Here is a 20,460-nt window from a genome sequence, read left to right on the forward strand (position 1 = left end):
CTGTGCTGCAGGTGATGAACATCATCAACACTGCCCAGGAGAGCAGCCCTGTGCCAGTGACAGAGGCCTTGGACCGCGTGCTGCAGATTCTCAGGTCCACTGAGCTGTACTCACCACAGTTCGGTGCCAAGGACGATGACCCTCATGCCAATGACCTTGTTGGGGGCTTAGTGTCTGTAAGTTTATCTGAGCAGACCTCTGGTGAGAGTCCATCTGTTCTTACTTGTTTTCTCTGGGGTTCTTTGCTGAACAGAGATCTCTGGCTGAGCTGTAATCTACCTGTTCCCCACCACCTGGGAACCTCAGCCTGGGCAGCAAGGGAGGACTGTGTGTAGAAAGTCGTCTGCTCCAGTGATTCACTGGCACTTAGGGCTTTAGAAGTAATTTGTTGATATAAAACTTTCTCAGCTAGGTGTGGAGTCACGTGCTTATAATTCTAACACTGGGGAGAATCACAGTTCAGGGCCCACCCAGGCTACATAGTAAGTTCAAAGCCAGTCTGAACTATATAGTGAGTCCCTTACAAACAAACCAAAAAAGCCCCTTTCTTAGTTGTATTAAATATTTGGCCCCCTCTCCCAGTATTGGGAATCAAACTCAGGACCTTGTGCTTGCCAGGCAGATGGTGTATGACTGAGCTAGATCCCCGGCCTGTATTAAATATTTTGAAAACTAAGGCAAGAGGAAAGCCGTACTGAATGACACATACCAAATTGCAAAACAGACACCTTCTGCTACATGTATTTAAAAAGACACTAAGGAGAGAGATGTGGGTCACATACAAATCACAGAAAAGAAGGCTGTAGGCAGTGGTGACCAGCAAAGGGCCTCATATGTGGTCCCCTGAGAGGACCTGGATGCCTCCCTAGCCCATCTGGAGCAGAGCTCACAAAGAAACAGATTACCCCATTGCTGTCTGTCAGCTTGTTTCCTTCTAGGAACAAAATTCTTCCTCCTGGATCCTGCATGAAGTCACTTGATTGCAAAAGCGAAGGTGTTAGGTAGCAGTCTGAAAGGTAGTGACTCCCAGCAGTGACCTCCCACTGTGACCTTGCTGTCTGGGACTGCCTATAATGGTGGGCCAGGCAGTGTCCTGGAGGTCAGTAGATAAGAGCAGCCATGGGCGGGGCTAGAAGGCCGGGTAGAAGGGCTGTGGGGAAACTGAGGTCACTTAGAAGATGAGAAAGAATCCAGGGTTCCCAAGGAAGCTAAATGATACAGGCGAAATATAACTCCAAACCTGCTCGATGCCCGATGTATCCAGTTCATGTCCCCTAAAATTGAACCATGTTCTTCATGATTTCCTTTCCTTCCCTTCCCCCTTTCTTTCCCCTCCCCTCCCTCTCCCCTCCTCTCCCCTCCCCTCCTCTCTCCTCTCCTCTCCTCTTTTTCCCCCTTTACTTTTTCCTTTCCTTTTTTCTTTCCTTTCCTTCCACCAGGCAGGCACTTATGCCACTGAGCTATATTCCTGACCCTCTGCTGAGTGTTTAAGACCAAATTAAAGTGAGACCTGAGTTACTCAAAATTAACCTTTTGCTATCTATTAAGTTCATTAAGTCTCCTCAGGCATTAGTGGAACCATGTACAGAGCCTCTCAGCTCCTGTGTCAGTGTCACCTGCTAGCATGGGTCATGGTCTTGTTTCTGTAGCTTCCTATGGAAGTATAAAAGATATTTCTCTCTCTGTGGTTACCCTTCTTTTTGGCACATTGTGTATTGGCTGACTCCTGCTCTCTGGGGTCAGAAGTCTCCCTGTCAGGAAGTTGAGTGACTCATCAAAGTTGTATAAAAGATTGCCTCATCTCTTGGAGGTTCAGGGCCTAAATATTGGCTGCTCTCTAGTTTCCAAACTTCCAGGTATTGAACACCTAGAAGAGAAGATCAGTTACAACAGTATTGCAGTGGGAGCAGAATAGACAGCAAGTTATGTATAGTCATACTTTTGAAAGAGATAAAGAAAATGAGGTTAGGCCACATGTGCAGCCTGCCCAAACCAGGTTGGAACTGCCCAAGGAAGCAGCTCTGCCCTGCTTTCTGCACTAGTCAGCTATCCCTGCTTGTCACGTAGCAAGACTCATGTCTGGTGTCAGCCTCAGAAATGAGAGTTGCAGCCTTTGAAAGCACCAGTTAGACTCGGGAGAAGATGTGGCACTGGGAAGGAGTGCGTGGTGATCTGAGGGTGGGAGCCACAGCCTTGAGCAGCAAGGCGGTCTTAGGAGAGACAGCTTGGGTTCAGCCAAAGCAACAAACACAAGCTCAAAATAACCAAACATTCCTATTTCTTTCTATAAACTGTGTCCTCCACAAACTTTTCTTGACGTACTTGAACCTTCCAGTTTTGCCACTAGTGCTCCTTTCTTTCTGACAGGGCAAACATTTAATCATACAAAAATCATGGGCCAGGGGTTTAGCTCAGCAGCATAAGCATCTGCTAGGCAAATGTGAGGTCATGAGTTCGATCCCTGGTACCCCCCTCAATGTTCTCACATCAAAAATTACATTAAGCTTTCCCCATATTCTCTTATTTATCTTTCTTAGTCTGATCTTTCCTTAACTGCTTGGCTATGGCCATTTTGGTGAGGGGAGTTGGCAAGAACATCATGGGAAATGACCAAGGGCGGAGGGCATTGTCCTCAAGACTCCACTGTGGTCCTGCAGCAAGACAGGAGTGCTGAGCATTAGGCAAGAGGCTCCCTAGTGTGAACACATCAGGGTGCTGAGCTATGCAGGAAGTGACCAGGCCCAGGCCAGCCACAGGGTGAATGTGGGGACCTGCTGAGCTGGGCTGCCTTGCAGAGGCTGGGGAGGTGGGGTACACTGGGCCAGCCACTTGGAGTTCCATGGAGGAAAGAATAGCAGTGACTTTGCTTTCTCTTGTTCTCTTTGGTTTTTATTAGGATGGTTTGCGGAGATTATCAGGGAATGAATATGTTCTTTCAACAAAAAGTAAGTTTTTTGTTTTGAGTTTTTTGGATCATTGTAATACTGTAGTCAAGGTTAAGTGATGAAAATAATTTCTCTTGTCAGTAAGAAGCTTCTCTGTGTGCCATAAAGTCTCAGAAACAAAGTGGCCCAAACAGTACTGCTGTTTCTGAGGAGCAGGTATAGCTATGTCACTTTACAAACCATGTCACTTTACAGCTCTCCATCAGGTTGCAGTCAGTGGAACCACCCCCATCTCCCTTCACGACATCCCGCCTCGGGTTGCTCAGGCCATGGAGAATGTAGAACACTGGGACTTTGATATTTTTGAACTGGAGGCTGCCACCCACAGTAGGTGAGTCTGGGAGCTCTGCAGATGGCGAGCTGGCCTCCAGGCTCCACGGGAGGCTGCCATTACAGAGCTGGTCCCTGGTCAGGGGGAAGGCTGAGGAAGGAGGTGCAGGTGATTGGGCAGAGTTTGCCTGGCCACCACGGGTGCAGCAGACTGATGGGGCATGCAAAAATGAGCAGGGGTTTATCCTGTGAGGTGGATGCTGATTCCTCCCAGGGTGGAGATATATTGAGACAGTGGTGAAGAGCCCCTCAGGGCCTGGAACCAAAATGCGTTAGAAACACACGTAGATGGGAATAGTCTGGTTGGGATGCTTCACCTCTCTTTTTGCATCATTTTTATACTGTGACTGTTTCTCTGTGTAGGCCACTGATTTATCTTGGTCTCAAAACGTTTGCTCGCTTCGGAATATGTGAATTTCTAAACTGCTCCGAGTCAACACTGAAATCCTGGTTCCAAATTATTGAAGCCAATTACCATTCTTCTAACCCCTACCACAATTCCACACATTCTGCCGACGTGCTCCACGCCACCGCCTACTTTCTGTCCAAGCAGAGGGTAAAGGTGAGCCCGTGCCACATTCCATGTCCAGGCTGGGCTTCCTGCCTCCCCTGAAGTATGGATCTGCTGTGGTTGAGACCACTTGGGGTGGCCACTTTGTATGGCCAGCACATGTGGTACAGTCACCCCAGAAAGCAGGCAGGAGGCCATACTGGAGCTCAAGATCATTGCATTGACTTCTGGACCTACTCCTAGCCCTTCCCTGGGACTTAGGAAGCACAATTGGGTCCTCAGGGGAGAAAACCAGGAGGGCTGCTTCCCTGGGGTCTCTCTGAACTTGTGGGCAAGCACAGGCACGCGCCTGCATGTCATCAGCAGCTCCCCTAAGCTTGGGTCAGAGCTGCCCTGTGCCCACACAGGGTTATCTCTGGAGCCCAAAGCTCCAGCTTGAGACCTAGAGACCTTTGCGGTTATCTGCTCCATAGACCCCGGTGTCTGGCTACTGTCTGGCTCACTTCCTGTCTGACTCATGTCCCTGTAAGTCTCTATGCTTGCTCACTGCTGCCAGTAAACTTTTTGGGGCAACTCTGTCTTCCACGGGGCTCACACTAAAGAACTCCCCTAGGTGGGGGTGCTGCCTCTCTATACTGGGGAATGCCTCTCCAGACTTCTCCTGAGGTAGGCATGGCTGCAGGACCACAGGGCAGGGCAAGTGTCCATGTGACAGGGCTTAGAACACAGTGAAAGGTGTCATGCAGCCCACAGGGGACTGAGCCAGGGTCCACCATCACCTGAGGGCCAGACCTTCTCAGAGTAGGGTCTTCACCTGCCCACTCCTTGTTCCCTCCTGTCCATTGGGAGTTGGTTGCTGGAGTCTTGGATGGAATCAGGCTTCGTGTACGCTAGGCAAACACTCAGCACCATGCACAGCGCAGCCCAGGGAGGACTGCTGCATAAGTGATACAGACCAGGGGCAGGGAGGGACATCTGTGTCCACATGAATCAGCATGTAGAGAGCTCCCAATTTTTGCTTTTATTGCTTTTTTATTCATGTTTTTAGTATATAATGATTATGTTCATCATAGGGAGTTGGTACATGTTTATTGCTTTTGAACTAGACACTTGTATATACTTATATTCAGTGCTAGCTTAAAATAAGCATTAAAGTATAGTTCGCATACAGTTTACCCTATGTAAGGTTAAAACTACTGACTTATAAGTCAAATTAACCTATAAAACTGATATATTGGACATATGCCTTCTTTTCAAAGTGCCTGTATTCTGTTTTCACATACAGTCTTATACGAGGATGTACTTTTGATAAACTTCAAAACTACATAGGCTATATCTTCTGATCACAAGAAAACTAGAATAACTGATGGTAAAATAAAAAGCACCGTCTGGGTGCAGTGTCACTTGACTCCAGTCCCAACTACACAGGAGACTGAGGCAGGAGAAACTGGGAAACTTAGTAAGACCTTCTCTCAAAAAATAAGGCTTGCAGGGCTGGGGATTTAGCTCAGCAGCATAAGCGCCTTCCTTGCAAGCAGGCAGTCGTGAGTTCGATCCCTGGTACCAAAAAAGACAAAAAAAAAAAAAAAAAAAAAAAAAAAAGGCTTGGGCAGTATTTACTGCTCAGTATGAAGGTCCTGGGTTCAGTCCTCATACTGAAGGCAGATAAATAGGCATAACTGATTGATTGCCACTACAAATGCAAAATATTTTGAATAAGTTTTGGATAAATAAAAAGTCACATAGAAAAGAAAATGCGAAACCCATTAATCAAACCTGTAAAATAAAGCCAGTGACCTATTTAATGTACAATGATATATTTAAATGCTTTCACTTCTTAAAGAGAAGAAAAAGAACATAGGAAACACAAATAATAATAATCAAAAAATGGTTCTTTGACATAACCAAGGCCAAAAAAAAAAAAGAACCAAGATAGAGTCCTGCATATAGCTCAGCAGCATAGCACCCACCTAGCAAACATGGTCTTGTGTTTGATTCTTGGTACCAAAAAAATACATTAATGAAATAAGACAGCGCTGTTCTACTCAAATTGAAAAATAAAAGAGAAAATACATATATTTAATATAGAAAATGATAAAAGTAAGTACTGTATTATCTACATTCAAAAACCTTAAAACAGGTGGTTTCTTTAGGGGGAAAATATTTTTCATCAAGACAATGTTTAAATTACCAGTTTCTTCAAAACCTGACTCCTGGCCCAGGTGGACAGGTAATCTTTGGCCATCGAGGGCCATTTTCCACGTTATGCAGACCTTTTTAGGACTGTGAAAGGAGATGAAAAACTTGCAGATCTTTTATTTCACTCTCAAACCCTGACCTTTGCCTAACAAAAGGCAGCACCTCCAGAGCAGGGGAAACTAGGCTGGTTGCCTGTTAATGCATATGTTTTAAAGGTTCTGTCTCTCTCAGTTAGTAATGGTCCACGTTCTCAGTCAGGAGGTTTATTTTGGTGACGGGACTGTGGAAAGACTGGCTGACGCAGTAATCTCCCTGTGTTTTGGTACCTGCTTTCCTTATTGTTCCCTAATAAAGCACGCAGAGACATCACTGCTTCAGAGTATGGACAGGAAAAGTTTTCTCATGAGTATGCTTTTCTTAGAAATCTGAGCTGCTCTGAGTTTCAAGTACAGTGGTGCTTCAGTTGACAAACTTCCATTTGTTCTGCAATTTGGGGAAAGACTGCCACATTTGTGTCTGTGTGGGAAGATGGACACAGTTAGGTTTATCACCCAGTGCAGTTCACAAACGAAAGTGGAGTTTTCCCAAATGCTTCTGTTTGTGAACCAGTGCCTCCCAGTACAGGCAGGAAAACTGCACAGGAGGCTTCCCTGCCTCGGTTCCACCCCTGTGTTAAAAGGTCTCTTGCTTTCAGGAAACTTTGGATCCCATTGATGAGGCCGCCGCGCTCATCGCAGCCACCATTCATGACGTGGATCACCCTGGGAGGACCAACTCCTTCCTGTGCAACGCAGGCAGCGAGCTGGCCCTGCTCTACAATGACCTGGCTGTGCTAGAGAGCCACCACGCGGCCCTGGCCTTCCAGCTGACCTTGGGTGATGACAGATGCAACATCTTTAAAAACATGGACAGGTAAGAGCAAGCCTGCCAGGGTGTGGGTCCCGTTGCTCTTTTGAACAGCTTTATTGGGACATAAGTTACACACCCAACACTTCTACTGTGTAGAGTGGACAGTGGCTTAGTCACAGCTGTACAGCCATCACCACACCAATTTTAGTTACCCTTCCACCAAAAAACCCCGAGGCACAGCCCTTCTCCATTCTCCCCATTCTTCCTGTCCTGGGCTGCCACCGCTCCACTTTCATTCAGGCCCACTTAGATCTGCCAGCTCTGGAGACTCAGTGTGAAGGGATGCGTATGTAGCTTGGTGGTCCTTTGTGACTCTGTCCTCCCAGCAGAGTCCTCAGGTGCAGGCCTTTGTATTTGACATCCCAGGGTATGAAGCACAAGCTGCATCTTGAGCTCAGAGAGACTTGAGACACAGCTGTCTCCAACACCTGCCCAAGCACTCCCTATCCATCCTCACCTAACCACTCTTAAAACACAGTTTATAAACTTTGTTTGAGGCTGGGGGGAGACAGTGGAGCTCAACAATGGGGCAACTGTCCAGCATGCACAAGACCCTGGGTTCCATCCCCAGCACCACAGACAACAAAGAAAAACAATGTTTAATGTCTGACTAGATTCTGAAGCTCTGCAGCTCTCAGGGCTTGTGTATCTGGGACTAGGGACCCAACCCAGGGCCTTCACACTGGGCTATATGCCAGCCTTTTTAATTTTCTGATCCCACGCTGGACTCAAACTTGTGATCCTCTTGCCTCAGACTTCCACAGTGCTGGGATTAGAGGTGTGCACCACCACTCCTGTACCCTGTGTGTAGCCCAGTGCCTGGCATAGAGCAGGTGCTTAGTGCGTGTCAGCAGAAGAGAGAAAAGGTGTGGTCATGATACTTAATTCAGATTTTAAGGAAGGTTCTAGATGAGATTTTTAAGGGGTATTCTGATTTCACAAAACTCCCTTCTGTTGTATCTAAGGATTTCAGAGATGGACTTAAATTTTATTCATACTTCTTAGAGATGCATAATTTTTCCCCGGAAGCAAAGAAGACTCCCTACTAACTTAGGTTGTCTCAGGAAAGGAACTGAATGACTTAGGGAACGAGTGGAGACTTTGCTTCATACTGTTTTGCACCTTTTGAGTCATGTGGATTTTGTTTAAAAAACAAAATTTTTGATGAATGTGATTATGTGTATCTAAAATGTACCAATAAAATCTAATTGAAAAAAAATAATTTTGGCCAACCACAGATTTCATAGGACAAACACCAAGTGACAGGGTGGACACTGTAGCTCTAAAGCTTGGCCCAGAGGCTTCTGACTGTAGTGTCCTCTTGCTGCCCGTCCAGGCACGGACCCATCACTTCCACGTTCTTTTAAAGTGCAGCTTCTAAGACTTAGACCTGTAGCTGCAGTGGCCGGCAGCCTTGAGAGCAGACGGTTTCCCGGGCTGGCTGGTCTAGCTCATAACCTGTAGCAGCCTCTCTTTTGTCATCTGCAACAGGAACGACTACCGGATACTGCGTCAGAGTATCATCGACATGGTCCTGGCCACAGAAATGACAAAGCACTTTGAGCACGTCAACAAGTTCATCAACAGTGTCAACAAGCCTTTGGCGGCACTGGAGGAAAACGAGGTAAGGGCCTTGTATCGGGCAACCACGACTGGGGCGTTCTCACCCTCGAGTGTGCAGAATGCAGGCATCCACACAGCCCCTCGCTCGGCTCAGCTGCACAGCTTGGGATGGGTCACGTGAGGGCCAGGGTCCTCATCCGTGAACTGACATCGTAATGCGAATGATGGTTCTTCCCATGTGTGACATGAGAATTTTATGTGTGCCAGTGAAGAAACAGTGACCAAAGTCCTTTGTATGTGAAAAACATTCGAGCAGTGTTGATACAGGGATGAACTAGGATTTCCAAATAAAATAAGGGAAGTATCACAACTCCCAGCCTGCTAGATGTCTGATAGGCTGAGTTTGTGTTCCCCAAACCAAAGAATGAATTCTAAGGACCAGAGAAAGTTGATAGTGTGAAATATTGAGGGGAAGAGATACCTCTCGTGAGAGACAAGAGGGGGCTCAGGTGGGTTGCCAAGGACCCCACTTTTAGGGAAGTTTTATAGAGCACAGCTACATGGGTACAATGTGGTTATAGCTATGATCAACCAAGGATACAGGTATAGCCACTTAGGCAATATTGATGCAGTGGGCAAGCAGGCCATGTATCAAGTGTACATGGAAAGAACAAAGAACTTTTCCAGGAAGGGGTAAGTCCAGGGTCTAGGTCACCAACTGATGTGACTGATGTCATTAGACCAAGTGATACTTCCTATCTTGGGCCTGGTCATAGATCTGGACTCCAGCAGGTGTGCCTCTGGCCACAGCTGTGATGAGCTTTCATCTTCTGCACAGACTCTCTCTGTCTCTGTCTGAGAGGCTGTTATATTCCTGCCTGACTCGGCCTTCTGGAATAGTGTGAGGAAACATCGCTTTATTTGCATGTGGGGAGTGAGCTCCCCAAACCACACCTGTCACTGGGCAGGACTATGAGAAACAGGAAACTGTGAACCACGCAAGGGCCCTTCTGTTGTAAGGACAGAAGAACCTTTGTGTGCAGCCCCTGCTCTTTTCTAGGAAATACAGTAAAGAGAGAAAACCAGTCTGAGTTCTCAGCAAGTGGAGGAAGAGGTAGCGGCACAGAATAGAAAGGGGAGGCGCTCAGCCACCCCTGTACCCCTCCCCTCAGGCAGAGCTGAGCCTCGTCCTTCCCAGTCCCAGGAGGACCCCCTAGGATTGCTTTCCATTCTGCTCCTTTTTCAGGAAACTAATAAGGATGAGGAAGCCATCCACGCCCTGCTCAGGGCCCCGGAGACCCGGACACTCATCAAGCGCATGCTCATCAAGTGTGCAGACATCTGCAACCCCTGCCGGCCGCTGCCGCAGTGCATCGAGTGGGCTGCGCGCATCTCTGAGGAGTATTTTTCTCAGGTCAGGTGCTGCCTCTTAAGCCCTTTCATACACAGAAACTTGAAGAGATAAAGCTCTTAAAACTAAAGAAATAGGATTCTGAAAGAAAATGGTCCGTGAAAATCATTTCTTGTATTGCACATTTCCTAATGGTGAATTCTGTTTGTTATGTTTATTTGTCTTCGCTCTTACAGGATATTGTTTGCTGGGTATAGAATCCTGGATTCACAGATTTCTCCTAAAAGAACTTTAAGGGAGTCATCTGTCCTTCATCTGCTGGGACAGAAAACAGTGTTAGAAAGATTTTCCTGAATTTAGTAAAACACATACAAAATGAGAAGCCCAGTGAGGGCTAACACGTATGAGTCAAGTCATAAGGAGCTCCAAGTTGAGGATAGAGAGGCAGTCTCAAAATCAGCCACAGAAAAATAACTTGTAAAAAAAATGACTCTGGTTTTCTGATTTCTCATTAGAAACTCTGAAGGCCAGAAGTCACTAAAACATCATCTTTCAACTGCTATTAGAAGAAATCTGTCAACCCAGAATGCTGTATCCACTGAAAATACCCTGTAAGGATCAAGGCAAATAAACACATTCTCAGACAAAGAAGAGCTAGCAGAATCTATTTGGTAATAGATAAACTTACAATACTAGAAATGCCAGCCTGAGTTCTTAGGGCTTAAAGGAACTGATCACAGGTGTGAGCTTGAATCTCCAAGAATGAATGAAATACACCAAAAATGGTAAATTTCTGCATAACTATAAAAACTTCTTTGTTCTCTAAATTTCTCTGAATACATAGTGGTATTTTAAGCAGAAGTTGTAGCATGGCGTTGTAGGTTGTATAATGCATGTACCTATAAATGACAGCCATGACATAAAGGAAAAAGAAGGAGAACAGACTTACATGTGATGTGAAATGTCAGTTATCTCGGCAGAGTCAAATGGGAAGGATGCATATTGTAATCCCTAGAGCAATCACTGTAGTTTAAAAGCTACTATATGTAGTACAATATAGTAAAATAATACGAAGAAGGCAGGAAAGTAAAATAATAAAATGGGAGCTCTAACCATGTCAGTTGACCAAAAACGCCCATTAAGAATGGATTTTTTTAAAAATCCCGACTATAAGATTGAAATAGCTGTCAGTGTCACACAGAGTAGACATCAAAACCCAAAAAGAAATTCCCAACAGACCCTTCATAATGATAAACGTACATGAGCCTAATATGAGGCCTGAAAATGAATGAAGCAAGTTTCACAGAGAGAAATAGACCATTCTATAATCTGAGATTTTAACACCTCCCTCCAAGAGCTGATGGAACCACCAGATTAAGGTATCAGTAAAGACACAGATGATTTGTACTTCACCATCAACTACCTCAGTTAACATTTACAGAATAGTCTTTAAATATGGATATACACTCATCAAGTTAGAACCTGTGCTGGCCCCCAAAAGACTTCAGGGAAATTGAAAAGGACTGAAATCAAATGGATATGTTCTTTAACCACAGCGCAATTAAATCAGAAAGCATTAACAAGATATCTAGAAAAATAGTGTATCTAGGGGCTAGGGATTTAGCTCAGCAGCATAAGCGCCTGCCTTGCAAGCAGGCAGTCGTGAGTTCGATCCCTGGTACCGATGAAAAGGAAAAAAACAAAAAAAAAAAAATACTGTACCAAATATTAGAAATTGAACACTATGCTTCTAAATAATCCAGGAGTCAAATATAAGGAAAATTAATAAAATGTCAGTTCAGTGCATTTAAAACAGCATTTAAAGGAAGGTTTATAATTTTATTTCATTAGAAAACAGGAATGCCTCAATGTTAGTGACTTAAGACTTCACCACAAGACACTGGAAAAAGAAAAATCCAAAGCAAGCAGAAAAAAGAGCAAAAAATGAGAAAATAGCCAGGCATGGTGATGTACTCCTGTAGTCCTGGCACTCAGGGCTGAGGCATGGAGGATCACCACAAGTTTGAGGCCAACGTGGGCTACACAGCGAGACCTTGTTTCAGAAGAAAAAAAAAAAGAACTAGAAAACAGTAAAAAACAGAGTCCAAAACTGATTCTTTGACAGAAATTGGTAATATACCTAGACTACTTGAGAAAGCGTAATGAGAAAGGAAAGGAGGTTTGCTGCAGACTTACAGATACTACAAGGCGAACGGGCTGAGGGTATGGCGCAGCGTACAGCACTGCCTCATACACCCCAAGGCTGGGTTCCATCGCCAGGACTGCAAAAATGGCGTCCCTAGGAGTAAAATTTAATACCACAAATCCGACAGCTTAAATGAGATGGACAAATTCCTTGAAAACTGTATTCACCAAACTGACAAGAGAAAAAATAACCTGAGTAAACCCATTTTGAAGAAGGACTAAGAAAGTAGGAAAGTTTTTCCTACAAAGAAAACTAAGCAAGGAAATAAATGCCAGTGTTACAAATTTTATCAGAAATTAGAGTGAGAACATTTTCCAACACACTTTATGAGACCATTCTTACCTTTTCACCAGGTAAGAGCCATGGCCTGTTACCCCCAGGAACGTAAACGCACAGTATGCAAAGGGGGAATCTGTCACCAGGCAGGGGGCTCTTCCAGGAAGGCAAACTTGATTTAATACAAATCTATTGCTCTAATTTGCAAATTAATTGAATATACATGAAAAATTACAAGATTATTTCTCACAGTACAGTAAAAGCCTATAACAAAATTCCATGTCCGTTCACCATACAAACTCTTAGCAAACTCGGATGGAAGGAAATTACTTTAGAAGGAGCACACTGCACGGTTGCCATTATGTATATTTCCTGGTAGTACTAAATACATTGTCCCCAGGCTGGAATAAGGAGCGTGGTCCCCCATTCCTAGCACTCACCAACACGGTGTCAGCATTGCCCGCACGAGCAGCGTGTGATCAAAGACAGAACTAGAAACACAGTCCTGTTTATAATAGTGATAGGAAGCAAAAATGACTTAGGAATAAATTTAATGAGTGACCAGACTGTTAGAGCAAAAATCACAAAATATTGCTAAAGATTTTTAAAAAACACTTGGGAAGGGGGCCATCTGCCACTGCTCCCCAGACTCAGGACCTCTCCATACTGTCAGACCTGGCAGGGATTTGGTTTGAGTTTTTTCGGAGAAACTGACAAACTTGGTCTGAATTGCAGTGGCTGCACCAAGGACTTTGTATAAGCAGAAGCAAAGTTGAAAAACAAAACACTGGAAGACCTTGCAGTAGCTGTCCTCAGAACTTAGTCATCGGGGTAGCGTATGCTACCAACAACATCTGTGGAGCAGAAGAGAACAGACCACATTTTAGGTCATACACATACAGTGGTGTCTTGGTTCACAGACCTAATGCTTTCCACAGTTCTGGTTGCAGACCGGATCAGATGAGAACCAAATCAAGTTCATGGCTAGGTTCAATGTTGACCTTGTGCGGAAATTCTGTTCCGCAGAATGCAAAAGCTAAAATTAGTGCTTTTAGAGAAAACTGCAGCAGAGTATTGTCAGTGACTTAAAAATGGACAGAGATCTCTTAGGTCCAGGAAACATTAGGTCTTAAAGAAAATTTAATAAGATATGCCTCATCAGATTTAAGTTATGCCCAGAGACAGCTAAAAGAACAAGAAAATATTTTAGTAATCATTTCACAAAAGATACTGTGGCCAGTAAACACTTGCAAAGAAGTTCCTTACATCTTGAGCTGTCAGGAAAATTCAAATTAAAAGCATGATGAAATGCCACCACGTGCCCAGCGAGACCGAACACACAAACCCAGGCACCACCACATGGTGAAGTTACAAAGCCACTGATGTCACATGTCAGCAGGCGCATGTAACCTGCTGCGACCACTGTAGGAAGCAGATTAGCAGACTTCTGTGTGTGGTGAAATTTACTATTTGAGATCATGTTTTGTTCTCTAAGTAAAGTGCATTACATTGATTTTTATATGCTAAACTGACCTTGCATTCCAGGAATAAATCCACCTGGTCATGGTGTAGAATCCTTTTAATGTGCTGAATCTGTGCTAATCTCTTGATGAGGGGTTTTGCATCAATATTCACAAGATATTTGGGCCCGTAGTTTTCTTGTAGTATCTTTGTCTCCTTTAATGCTGACCTCCAGAAGGAGCTAAGAAGTGTTCATTCTTGTCCAGTTTTTGAAGTGGTTTGAGGATTGAGGTTAATTTTCTGAGTGATGGGTAGGAACCACCCATGAGGCTGTCTGGCCTTGGGCCTGCCTTTTTGGGAGGTTTTGGTGACTGACCCAGACTCTGCCCAGTAGCCAAGGTTTGTCCAGCAGCAGGGGAAGCAGCCTAGCCTTTCCCTCTGTGCCTCCCTGGTCTGAGAGCCCAGGCTGGGGAGAGCCCAGGGCTGACTGCATTGCTCTGTGAGTCCTGAGGAGCCTCAGCGGCCCATGCAGCCTGGCTGGCTTCTAGTCACCAGCCCCACGGCTGCTGAAGGTGCCCTCTGGGGACGGGACCACTGCACAGCATGGCAGGGGCCAAGGTCTGGAGCAAGGTGTTTCCTGCTTTGCAGACGGAGGAGGAGAAGCAGAAGGAGCTGCCGGTGGTGATGGCGGTCTTTGACAGGAACACCTGCAGTATCCCCAAGTCCCAGATCTCTTTTATTGACTACTTCATCACAGACATGTTCGATGCCTGGGATGGTAAGGACCTCCCTGCACCGCTCCCTGGTGGTGACGGGAGCCGAGTGTTCCACAGCGAGCAGCACACTGCTTTTGGGGGTTTACACTGGCAAGGACAAGAAGAAAGGAGCAGCGAGGGCTGGGTGTCCCCTGCATCCCTCCACCCTGGTACCCGGCCCACACCTTTCCGCCTATCAGCAGGGAAGTGACCTGGGAGTCACAGGTTAGAAGCAGGGCTAGGCCTCAGCCAGCAGTGTTAACGCCAGCACCCCGTGTGCAGATAGTGTGCTGGCCTTAACGTCCCAGGGCGGGGGCCCGTGGGCAGAACGGGAGCCAGGAGCCAGCTCCTCCTCCCTGAGGTCAGGGCTGTGGACAGGACACAGCTGCCTGCTGCTCTGCCCTCCTGTGTTTTGCCCAGACATGGGGCTGGGGTGCAGCTCAGCGAGCACGCACTTGCCCACTGTGGCAAGGCCCGGGGTCCCGGCCTCGGCACCACAGAGGGAAGCCAGAGGCCGAGGCCAGTCGGCCGTGGCTGGGCGTGCTGTCACACCCCTTTCTCTCCTCCAGCCTTCGTGGGCCTGCCAGATTTAATGCAGCACCTTGACAACAACTTTAAATACTGGAAAGGCCTGGACGAAAGGAAGCTGCGGAGCCTCCGGCCCCCTCCTGAATAGTGTGGGCCACCTAGAGCCCTGCCACTTGGCCTGTCCACCTGGAGTTCGCGAGGGCAGCCACAGTTTGGTGCCACTTCCTAAATTCCAGAACTCTGAGACACATGGGGACATGAGTCGCCTTCTGTGGCCACCATCTGCCACCACTGAGTGAGCCTGGACCACAAGCGTGGCCTGCCTGCCGTGAGGGCTCCTCTGGAAAGAGTGGGCTTTGTGTCAGCCTTCTGCCCACAGCAGACCCGAGAGCCCCTGAGAGGGACCGTCCCGCCGAGACAGGGACTCTCATGGCCAGCAGCTTCGCAGCTATGTCAGCACTCACAGCTAGTGGCAATGGGATCGTGAGCAGCCGTTTCTCACTGTGCAGGGTGCGAGCACGCGCTTTGGAACACTACTGAGAGTGACTTCTGTCTTCAAATTGAGTAGCAAATGAAACATAAAAATTTTGAAGTCGATTTATCAATTATTAAAATGTTTTATTTATTAGAAATTCAATATTTTCTATGAATTTAAAACTTCAAAACCAAAGCCAACTTCAAATGCCATGACCAAATTTACATGATTCATATTCATTAACCTGTATTACTTGGTGTATAGATTTATTTTCATAATGGAAATTTAAAATACAAAATGACATTTTATTGCACTATAGAACTGTTTGTGTATGTTAAACTCTTTTCTGATTGATGCTAATTGGAAAAAGTGGTCTCAGCGGCACTTTCCTGGAGAGCTGAAGGAGACTGCGGGGCTCCCCTGTTCCCGCCGCATCCAAACCTGGCTCTGAAGCCGAGCTGAGCACCTGACACACTCACCAGGGACTCCTGATACAAAACTCTTCTTTCCTTGTTTTAGCAAAGAAAAATTGGACCCTAACACTTTTTCCAAAAATTTTATAATTGAACTTCTAGAAATTCTATAATTGAACTGCCTTATTTTATACTATTTCTATAAAATATTCCCTTTGAAAATAAAGACCAAACATGGAGTATTTAATAGATTGACATTTTATAACCAGCCTGTTTTCACTGCAGTGGAAACCTTTGATTCCAGAAATTTGTAAGGGTTCTGTGTCCTCACATTCTGAATAAGGGTAATACCATAAAAATGACACTTGATGACATGTCCAAGTGTTAGCTGTTTCATTTTAAACTTCTATTTTTTTTATTTCCAGATAAAAATGAAATTAAACTATTTGTTTTTAAGAAATCATTTTTCTTTGGAGTTGTATTTGCTTTGATACTCATAATATTTAATCTTTTCCTTTCTATGTATAAAGAATATGACTTTGACATAGTCTTGGTAGTTGAATGACTTTTCAAAGGTTGCATGGAGCCTGAGATGACGTCATTGAAAATCTCTTAGACCCACAATATTTCACCACTTGGTACCATTCCAAGGGCTCCAGCACACAGAGAGCTGACCCAGGGATGCTTGGGATTGGGTACTGGTCAGAGATGTCAGGATGCTGCAGGGGACAAGCAGGGCAAGTCCCTCAGGGGACACAAAGGTTCCTTGTTCCTGTGTGAAAACAGCTGATCATGATGAGAACTGTGCACAGCCCGCTGTCCTCCAGGTGCCCAGAAGGAAAAGGAAGTGATCTTCACCAGCTGTTTCCATGGCCACTCATCCCTCCGAGGTGGCCGCAGCGGGGTGCATGGGGCCTGGGATTCTCCCACCAGTGCCGGTGGCAGTCATACCAGAGACTTCAGGCTGCAGCCTCACACATTCACAGAGTTTTAAGCAGGAAAAAACAAAACAAAACACCACATCATTTCAGAGATGAAAAATGTAGTCACGAATGCAAACACAGCTCTGACGTGGGCTGCGTCCGTGGGGGGTGACTCGTTTGCAACAATCAAAGACACTGGATACCTCAGGAATTGTCCACCTAGGATACTTACTTCACTGCCATTCAATAATTATTTCAGACATATGGACAGTTAACTATGAACAAACCCCCATGTAAAGAACAGCTAACAGACCCTTCTCCAGAATGAAACCCACCAGGCGCGGCGGTGCGATGCTCAGGAGGCTGAGGCTGGACTGTTGCTGGCAGAGGCCGGCCTGATCTACGCAGCAAGACTGTCTCAAAAGCAAACAAATAAATAAACCCAGTAAGGAGAGGCAGGTTACAGAAAGCGACAGTGGGAAAATAACCCACATCACGGGGTTGGTGGGAAGCAGATACACAACAGGTGAGCTAAGTGGGCAAGAGACCTTTCTTTTAGACATTTAACAAGACAATTTGGGAATTGTCAAAGGAATAAAAGTATGGAACTTCAGAACACCAAAAGGAAAGAGAATATTGATTAATACAACAAATATGAATATGGGATGAATTACAAAAGACAATGGCCGAATTAAGTACAAATATAAATACAATATGCACAGAATCAATTCTAAATTATCTATATCTAAAAAAACCTTTGAAATACGGAAATATTCCTAAAATGACCCCAACAGCTTTAAAAAGTGTTTAAGAATCTGTAAAGTTATGGACTTGCTAGGTGTATGCGCACACCTGTTATCCTAGCACTTGAGAGGCTGAGGCAGGAGGATCACTGCTAAGTCAAGACCAGTCTGGGCTAGTTCTGGGCCAGTCTTGGTGAGTTCAAAGTTAGCCTGAAATGCATAGCAAAACCCTGTCTCAGATGAAACAAAACAAAAAAGTTACAGACTATGTGACAAAAGATGTAAACCAACCTTAAAAACATGCCACAGATTAAGATGACCTAGAAAAACTGAAGTATTAGTTTAGAATACTAAAGTGTTTGTACCCAAAAATATATTTTTAAATACCTACAATAAGGGCAACAAAAGATATTTCATACCCTTTAGATTAATACAAGTTTTTAAATGTGGTTGTACCAAGTGTTGATGAGAATATGAGAAAATACTCAGACATCAGCAGTAGGAACATGATTGGTGCAACCACTTTGGAGGGCAAGTTGGAAAAAATCTCCTTCAGCAACTGTAATTTTAGCTCTGGGGAGCCTTGCAGATGTACACAACACGTTGGAGAACATGGACCGGAGTTCCGTGGGGAAACCGGAGGGCGGTCTGTGGCGTGCGGAGGCGGAGACCGGATGAGGAAATTCCGGTTTGACGCTCAGATGCCCGCGCAGAGGTGTCCGGTTTCTAGAGAGGCTCCCGTTGAGCCCTCCCCACTGAGGCGCGCAGTTTTGAGCTGGACCATGGACTTTGTGGCCAACAAAACATGGCAAAACTGATGGGGCGCTGCTTCTAAGAGTTGGCTACGGAGGCAGGTGTGTTTGTTTCCAAAGGCTGCCGTGCCTGATTTGACTGGGTGACTTCACAGGATGTAAGTGTGTTATCATATTGCTGGGGCCCCAAACCGGAAGACAAGGTGCCAACAGGCTGTGAACGGAGGAGAAGCCATCGGGGCCGCCTCCGCCACCCCTGGTGATGTCCCTTGATGGGAGGTACATCATTCTTCACACCACCTTCCTCCCTGAATGCAGTGTCCCCTCATCTTGGAAGGATGCCAGTCACAGCCCTCAACTAATTTTATCTGCAGAGAGCACTTGCAAATGAAGTCACACTTTTAGAGTTTGGGGAAACACTACAGATGGTCAGTATAGTGGGTTCGTCAACCCACTACAGATGGTAACGCCCTGTTTTCTTGCTGCCTTGGTCAGGTGCAGCAGGGCTGTCACATTGGGAACCGCCTTGGGGAGGCTCACATTGCAAAAAACAGAGTAAACATGGGAAGAAATAGCCCCGAGGAGGTTTAGGAGGCAGTTTATTACACTAGTGGGCTTGACTGGGATCTCTCCAAAGAGTCAGCCCTGCCCAGCGGGATTTCAGGGCTTTTATTGGGAAAGCAAGGGGGAGGTACAGAAGTAGATTCAGTGCATTGTGACTGGAAGGTTGGGTGACATCTTGGGTTGCTAAGGGGGTTGCTAAGGGGCTAAAGGAGTTTAAACATTTTACATTACATTGTACAGCCATCAGCTATACAAAACATGGGTCATACACAGGAAGAAATGTCCTATCACGATTTAAGTTACATTTTAAGGCCATCTGTTAGACAAGCTTACACAAAAGAAGGAATGTTTTATTACCAGATTGGTCAGGACATACCCATTTGATCTTGGCAGGTTTAATTCCCTTTCAGTGTGACAAGAACTATAGGTGGCCTGCAATTTATAGCCAGCAAGGAGGGGAAGCAGGTCCACCCAGTCACATCCCCAGGGAACCACTACAGTAAAATGCCGTGATCTCAGCCCTGTGAGAGAATCTGAGCCCAGAGGCCTGAGTAAATCACACCTGGATTCCTGACCCACCTAAACTAGAAGGCAGTTAATGCTCACAATTACATACAGGACACGTAATTTATAGTAGCACTTATCATGGTCGCCCAAGGAGTCATACAAAGTGCAGGAAACCTGTCCACACACTGAAGACCTACAAAATCTAACCAAGGGTCTAGATCCCATGGCAATAATCTGCATGAGTCCAGCTGAAGACCTAGAGCCCATGACAATGTCCCAAGTTCAGCTGGAGGCCCAGAGCCCACGACAATGACTCTCACAAGTCTGTTTCATGAATCTGCACTGGAAAGGCCCAGAGGTCAGTGGTGGAGGCAAGAATCCTTGCCAGTGGGGCGAAGGAGCTGTGCCAGTAAGTTGAGGGATCTGCACTGGAGCCAAAAAGCAGTACTCAAAATAAGGACCAGGGCTGGCTCCCCTGAAAAGTACCACAGCCATCCTATCGACAGCGAGGTCCTGAGCTCCACCTACAATGAGAACAGCTGAGTCCTCATCAGGGAAGTCAGCATGACAAGCTCCTCCAGGAATCAGTGGCTCCAAACAGCAGCAACACTTAGGACTACCCACAAGGCTATTCGTCCTCCTGGTCTCCTTTTTATTCTGGCAGCAGTCCTCAGGTGGGCCATCCACACTCAGCACCACGCTGATTCAGTTCAGCTGGTGTTTAACTTGACCATCAGTTTTCAATTCATGGCACTCGGGCCAGTAAATTTTTAGATAATTTCTTACACAGCAGCAAATAACTACAGGGACTATATAGCCATTTAAAAGAATGAAGTAGAATTACACATGTCAACAGGAGAAAAGCTTATAAATAATATAAAATGAAAAGGCAAAGATGTCAGGATAGAAAATCGATATAAAAATAAATAGCTTTCTATACTCCAATAATGAGCCATGTGAGAAAGTAGAAAAACAATTTCATCATAATAACACATGTGCACACACACATCACTAGAAACTGACCTGACTATGAGACGTAAGAGCTCTAC

The 20,460-nt window shown here is 45.6% G+C and overlaps 1 protein-coding gene across 2 annotated transcripts in view; it reads left to right on the forward strand.

Annotated features, from left to right (window-relative positions):
* Pde8a (phosphodiesterase 8A) overlaps window positions 1–16,382 on the forward strand; it is a 122,376-nt gene extending 105,994 nt beyond the window's left edge. The window contains exons 14-22 of one of the 2 annotated variants that reach the window (XR_010047975.1): window positions 12–176; window positions 2,897–2,945; window positions 3,141–3,276; window positions 3,639–3,837; window positions 6,680–6,897; window positions 8,386–8,518; window positions 9,704–9,871; window positions 10,324–10,419; window positions 14,400–14,529. Coding sequence is in view for 1 of the 2 variants with exons in the window: in XM_003475479.5 (XP_003475527.3) it covers window positions 12–176; window positions 2,897–2,945; window positions 3,141–3,276; window positions 3,639–3,837; window positions 6,680–6,897; window positions 8,386–8,518; window positions 9,704–9,871; window positions 14,400–14,529; window positions 15,076–15,182 (1,305 nt within the window). In the remaining variant the exon portion in view is untranslated. Of the gene's footprint in view, window positions 1–11; window positions 177–2,896; window positions 2,946–3,140; window positions 3,277–3,638; window positions 3,838–6,679; window positions 6,898–8,385; window positions 8,519–9,703; window positions 9,872–10,323; window positions 10,420–14,399; window positions 14,530–15,075 lie in introns of those variants that run through there. The other variant, XM_003475479.5, reaches the window with a different exon arrangement.
* The last annotated feature ends 4,078 nt before the right edge of the window (window positions 16,383–20,460 follow it).

This window comes from Cavia porcellus, unplaced genomic scaffold (assembly GCF_034190915.1).
Source record: "Cavia porcellus strain 051 isolate PalLab524CR breed Dunkin Hartley unplaced genomic scaffold, mCavPor4.1 scaffold_6, whole genome shotgun sequence".
Taxonomy (NCBI): domain Eukaryota; kingdom Metazoa; phylum Chordata; class Mammalia; order Rodentia; family Caviidae; genus Cavia; species Cavia porcellus.